The sequence below is a fragment of the Pelobates fuscus genome, chromosome 9, assembly GCF_036172605.1.
Source record: "Pelobates fuscus isolate aPelFus1 chromosome 9, aPelFus1.pri, whole genome shotgun sequence".
NCBI lineage: Eukaryota > Metazoa > Chordata > Amphibia > Anura > Pelobatidae > Pelobates > Pelobates fuscus.
Window position 1 is genome coordinate 166,577,578 of NC_086325.1, and position 6,102 is coordinate 166,583,679.

The 6,102-nt window shown below is 44.0% G+C and overlaps 1 protein-coding gene across 2 annotated transcripts in view; it reads right to left on the reverse strand.

The window, feature by feature from the left end:
* Positions 1-2,551: 2,551 nt before the first annotated feature.
* The window catches only part of POLE3 (DNA polymerase epsilon 3, accessory subunit), a 118,700-nt gene continuing 115,149 nt past the window's right edge, over positions 2,552-6,102 (reverse strand). Inside the window, exons 1-5 of one of the 2 annotated variants that reach the window (XM_063431777.1) lie at positions 6,013-6,095; positions 4,032-4,112; positions 3,489-3,574; positions 3,292-3,410; positions 2,552-3,016 (exon numbers count right to left, since the gene is read on the reverse strand). In XM_063431777.1, the coding sequence (XP_063287847.1) occupies positions 2,844-3,016; positions 3,292-3,410; positions 3,489-3,574; positions 4,032-4,097 (444 nt within the window). In that variant the 5' untranslated portion in view covers positions 4,098-4,112; positions 6,013-6,095 and the 3' untranslated portion in view covers positions 2,552-2,843. Of the gene's footprint in view, positions 3,017-3,291; positions 3,411-3,488; positions 3,575-4,031; positions 4,113-6,012; positions 6,096-6,102 lie in introns of those variants that run through there. The other variant, XM_063431778.1, reaches the window with a different exon arrangement.

Consider the following 6,102-nt stretch of genomic DNA (forward strand, 5'->3'; position numbering starts at 1 on the left):
GATGTTTTTAGATGTACCCTCCAATGAAAAAAATGCATAATTAAATGTATTATGGTAAGAATGGTAGTGAAATGAAATATTACAACAATTAAGAAAATGTGTACAAATCTATTTCGATCTTAATTTTACATTTAAAAAAAATCATTACAATTCACTATTCAGTGAATAAAGCATTCATCCATCATGTGGCTGTACGCTAGGCATTATGGGATACAGCATTTACAATACTGAGAGAAGACGGGTGCTTGCAAGCAAGAAGGTAAAAATGAAATATCGCATTTCAATAAAATCTCTATATTTTGCTAGAACCGAGATAAAAACGAACATACTGACGCGTCTGAATTCAGGGCTCCACGCGGATGGCTGTTTGGAAAACGAGCTGAAATTCACATCATGTCAGTGACGAGGAAACTGATAGGAATAAATTCATGGCTTCCCCCGTCTGCAATAAAAGCAAGACTCCCTGAAATAAAAATTGTAAAACATAATATCCTTAATTTGTTCATACACTAAAATGCTTCAACGTGTGCTTATTATTTGTTTATACTAAACATGAGATTTTGATGATGTTTTATTTTTGTTGTGTGGTGGTGATGGTGTGGAGTGTTCCTGTGATTTGAAGACCCTCAGAGGTGTAAGTGGAGTCATTTCTAAAAAAACAGTATATTGAAATGGTTGCATATCGCATAATATCCTCGCTGTGAACGGCTATTACGTTATAACGGGCGATTCTGATAAAGCAGACACGCTGATCCACTCTCTCAAAAAGTTAACCAACATTAAATTTAACAAAAAGTTGACGCAGAAATGGTTGTTCTCCGGCCTTTGGTACTCCCGTTAAATGCTTCGAGTGTTTTGCAAATTCTACAGTTATTTACTAACGTGAGTTGTCAGGAATTGAAAGTATATCTCACACGTAAGGCCAAAGTAGCCCAACCAGCATAGTTGACTCCAGTGCAGGTACTTTAGCCTTACATTTGAAATTTACTTTGACATGTTCCATTCCCAACAATTCTCATTTCTAAATAACGGTGACCGGATCTAAAGTGATTAATTTCACTAATTCAAAGTGAATTTAAAGCATCAAATCGCTCAAATAATTTCACAGCTGACTTTAACCCCTTAAGGACCAAACTTCTGGAATAAAAGGGAATCATGACATGTCAGGCACGTCATGTGTCCTTAAGGGGTTAAGGGTGTTTCAATGGCCCAAAATTTGTCAAATCACACCGACATTGTTTGAAGAGAGCACAGCCAAGATTGCAATGATTTTATAAGGGAGTCGTACATTCTGGCTAATATAGAAAAGCCGAAAAGTAGCGGAATTGGGAACTAAGTGTAATCTGTGCAATTTCCTTCTCATTTCTTTTTAATTCCGATTAGTGAATAAAGGCTCTGGCAGTTATATATAATTCTATATTATTCAGCTAGGACAGCAGGGAAGTTCAGATTCATGTAAACAAGCAGCAGTCCTTGAAGTGAAACCATCCTAGGAATTTGCTGACGGATACTGGAGCGGCGGATTCATTGCATCTAATCACGCTCGGTCTGATTGGCCTGCATAAACAGATTCTGGTGTGGATTCAAACACCAGCTAGCTGTCATATCAAGGTTCCACAGCGCCAATCTCCTGGGCAGAGCAGTCACGGCAGATTATCGTATGGTGCACAAGACATCTGACGAGAATTCTTGGATTCATTTAACCCATTGAGGACATGTGCATTGTGTTCCAAAAACATGTTTGCACCTGCAGTCATGAGATGTTAAAGGGCGGATAGTGATAAAATGAAATCTATACATCGTGCAGCCAAGTTGCTAACTTACACCTGGACAACATTTTAGAATCTAGAGCTTAGTTGATCAGTACAAGCAATGGATTCTGTTACCGATCCAAGAGCCTGGGGGCACACGTATCAGACTAGGAGCTAATTTGGCAAGCTTTGTTTAAAGGGACACTATAGTCACCGGAACAACTACACCTGATTGAATGTGTTCTGGTGAGTAGAATCATTACCTTCAGGCCTTTTGCTGTAAACAGTATTTTCAGAGAAAATGCAGTGTTTACGTTACCGCCTAGTGATAACTTCACTGGCCACTCCTCAGATAGCTGTTAGAGATCCTTCCTGGGTCATGGCTGCCTAAAATGCATCCAAACATTCAGTATCTCCTCCCTCTGCATGCAGACACTGAACTTTCCTCATAGAGATTAATTGATTCAATTCCTCTCTATGAGGAGATGCTGATTGGCCAGGGCTGTGTTTGAATCATGCGGGCTCTGCCCCTGATCTGCCTTCTTGTCAGGCTCAGCCAATCCTATGGGGAAGCATTGTGATTGACTCAGAACAACTCTTCTGATGATGTCAGCAGGCTGCTTGCAGTTCTGAGGCAGACAGGGACAGAGCCAGCAGCTTCCGTATTGAATACAAGATATAACTATAGTTAGGGAAGCAAGAGGGGGGACTAACACTATAGGATCAGAAATATATGTTTGTGTCCCAGACCCTATAGTGCTCCTTTAATTAATTACTCATATTGAGAAAATGCACCAAACCAGGCAAAATCTGTTTAATATAAAATGCATTTATTTTAAATAAAACACAGTTTACTATCAGTTGAAAATGTTTCAGTTTCACAAACAACTTAGCAGAAAAATCCCCAATGTACCCCGCAGTGACCGAGACTGAAAGGCATTCTGGGCCATCCACCATGGCTTCAGAACTTGGCAGTAGTGGTCTCGGACACCTCTCTCTTCACCAAAGACCCCCAGATGTCCTTGTCTTAGTAAAGCTGGTCACAGAGTGCCACAAGACCCCCGATGTTGGCATAACCCCTGAGAATTCTCATTAATTCTCTACTTCATCTTCATCGACAGCTTCGTCTTCCTCCATCTTGTCCTCGTCCTCCTCATTCTCATCTTCACGGCTCTTATCAGGGTCCTCAGAGTCGGCTTTCTTGTCCTTGTCTTTCTTCTTCTGCTCAGTGGCCTCCTTCTTCCCTTTCTGATCACGTCTGTAAGCTGCGAGATGATACATAGGAGAAAAAGATGTTCGAAATAGTGGATTATTGGGTTTGTGTGGGAAGCTGAGAGCAGACTGATGTTATATGTCAGAGAGCTCAGTCAGTGCTGCTCCCTGGTTATAGTAAATCGGGGGCCGCTTACAGAAAATCAGGGACTGATTTACTGAACAGTTCCCCAAAGCACTGACCGGCGGTATTGCAGGTGGAATCATGGCCAACATACAAATACAAGGGCCGGGAAATGGTACATTAGCCGTTATAATGCCTCTATACCTTCCAGGGACTCTTTTAGAGGCGTCAGGAAACGTTCAAACTCCATTTCTTCCATGGCGGCCAAGACGTCTGTCGCATTAAGCGTCTTCCGCTTCCCTTTCATTGCAAAGTTGTTGGCACTTTAAAAAAAAAAAAAAACTATGTTTAATTTAAAAACGTTTAATGTTGGACAGGAGTCGAATAAGGGAAAACCTTACCAGGATGTGGCATAAAGAACAAAGACACTGGCTGCTCGTGAAATCGCACTGCGCGCTTCCTTCGAAACATTAACACCATCTGGAAGCTGGAATTACAAGAAAAGTGGAGTCGGCAGCAGGGTCTACAAAGTCAGCCTAAAATGATTCAATCTCCTTTCTCTTTATCGATCAGTAAAATGTTAAAATTAGCATTACCACCGCAGGTAGCGATTGCACCTCTGTATTATGTGGTAGTATAATGCACACTAAGCCGGGGCAAGATGGCCGTTCGTATACAAAATGAGAATACAGAGTGTCACAGATTGTCATTTATAGGAAATTATCGCATGCACTCCTTTACTTTAATACACCTACCCTCCAAGCACCATAACCACTGCAGGGTCACGTTAAATGAAATCCTGCCATAGGCAACAAATAAATATATTGTTTATCACAGAGACAAATGATATATTTAACTGGAATATTTTTAAAATATATTTATAGATAAAATTGAACTGACATAAATAAACGTGCGCTTGCCCGGTACGATAATAGTACACTTACGGCTTCCTTTATGATCCTGGTAATGACGGCGTTGGGCAGGTTGAGATCCTCTGGCCTTTCCGCCATTGTGAATTCCTATACCTGAAAGTGAAGAATAGAGGGATTTGGACTAAATTTGTTGAAACAATCAGAAACTAATTTGCAGATGGCTGACACTTCCTAAAATAACCGTGTATTTTCTAAGGCTGGCACCTATGGTAAAGAACTCAATATACACGCGCCTTTTAACGAGATTCTTAGCCCAGACGCCAAGGGGTTAATTCCCGCTGCATTGTAAACGGTAAAGAAAGGGTTTAGGAGAATATTTCCTAATTAGCGGTTTATCCATTCACATTTAACTCGCAGTGTGTTTAGTGCATAACTCTGATTTACGCTAAAACAGCAACGCTGTGACAGTTGAATAATTTCCCCAAATTAGGCTAAAATTTGCAACTCAATTATTCAATTCACTACAGATTTATTTAGAATTTTCCTGATTCGGCTATTTCACATTGAATTCCAGGCAATTCCTACTTTGGTGATAAACCCGGACACGAAATGATAAAAACACTAATAATCTGAGAGCTTGAACAGTCTAAATGTGTATATCTGGTACCACGGCAGGAATGTTTAACCCTCTAGGAGCCAGAGAGGAGCACGGCAGGAATGTTTAACCCTCTAGGAGCCAGAGAGGAGCACGGCAGGAATGTTTAACCCTCTAGGAGCCAGAGAGGAGCACGGCAGGAATGTTTAACCCTCTAGGAGCCAGAGAGGAGCACGGCAGGAATGTTTAACCCTCTAGGAGCCAGAGAGGAGCACGGCAGGAATGTTTAACCCTCTAGGAGCCAGAGAGGAGCACGGCAGGAATGTTTAACCCTCTAGGAGCCAGAGAGGAGCACGGCAGGAATGTTTAACCCTCCAGATGCCAGAGAGATGTGCTGCCAGGTGGCTGACGGTGAAGAGATAAGGTGAGTTAACCCTCTGTATGCCGGTTGATTGATAGTGAAGTTAACCCTTGCGGGCCCAGTGGATAGTGAAGGGTTGAGGCGAGTTAACCCTCGCTGTGCCGGTGGATAGTAAAGGGATAAAGCGTGTTAACCCTAGTTGTGCTGGCTGGTTGATAGTGTAGTTAACGCTTGTGTGCCGGTATGGGAAGGTGCCGGTATGTGACCGTGACGTTAACCCTTTATGTGCCGGTATGGGATAGTGTAGTTAACCCTTTGTGTGCCTGTATGTGATGGGGTAGTTAACCCTTTGTGTGCCGGTGTGGTGCAGTTAACCCTTTGTGTGAAGGTATGTGGGGTGGTGCAGTTAACCATTTGTGTGCCGGTATGGGATGGTGTAGTTAACCCTTTGTGTGCCAGCGTGGGGGTGGTGTAGTTAACCCTTTGTGTGCCGGTTTAGGGGGGAATGGGGGGGGGTGGTGTAGTTAACCCTTTGTGTGCCGGTGTGGGGGGCGGTGTAGTTAACCCTTTGTATGCCAGCGTGGGGGTGGTGTAGTTAACCCTTTGTGTGCCAGAGTGGGGTAGTGTAGTTAACCCTTTGTGTGCCAGAGTGGTTAACCCTTTGTGTGCCGGTGTGGGGTGGTGGTGTAGTTAACCCTTTTTGTGCCGGTGTGGGGGTGGTGGTGTGGTTAACCCTTTGTGTGCCAGCGTGGGGTGGTGTGGTTAACCCTTTGGGTGTGGGGGATAACCCTTTGTGTGCCAGAGTGGGGTGGTGTAGTTAACCCTTTGTGTGCCGTTGTGGGGGGGGTGGGGGTGTGGTTAACCATTTGTGTGCCAGCGTGGGGTAGTGTAGTTAACCCTTTGTGTGTGTGTGTGTGGGGGGGGGGGGGGTTAACCCTTTGTGTGCTGGTGTGGGGTGGTTAACCCTTTGTGTGCCGGTTAACCCTTTGTGTGCCGGTAGGTGGTTGTAGTTAACCCTTTGTGTGCCGGTGTGGGGTGGTTAACCCTTTGTGTAGCTGTCAGTTCCCTGGCCCCGCCCTGTCCGGTCAGTCTCTCACCCCGGGGTTGATATCTCTGTGTCTGTGTCTCCGGCTGGGACCGCGCGCTCCTCGCACTCTCTGTGATTGGAGTCCGGAAACCGTCACGCG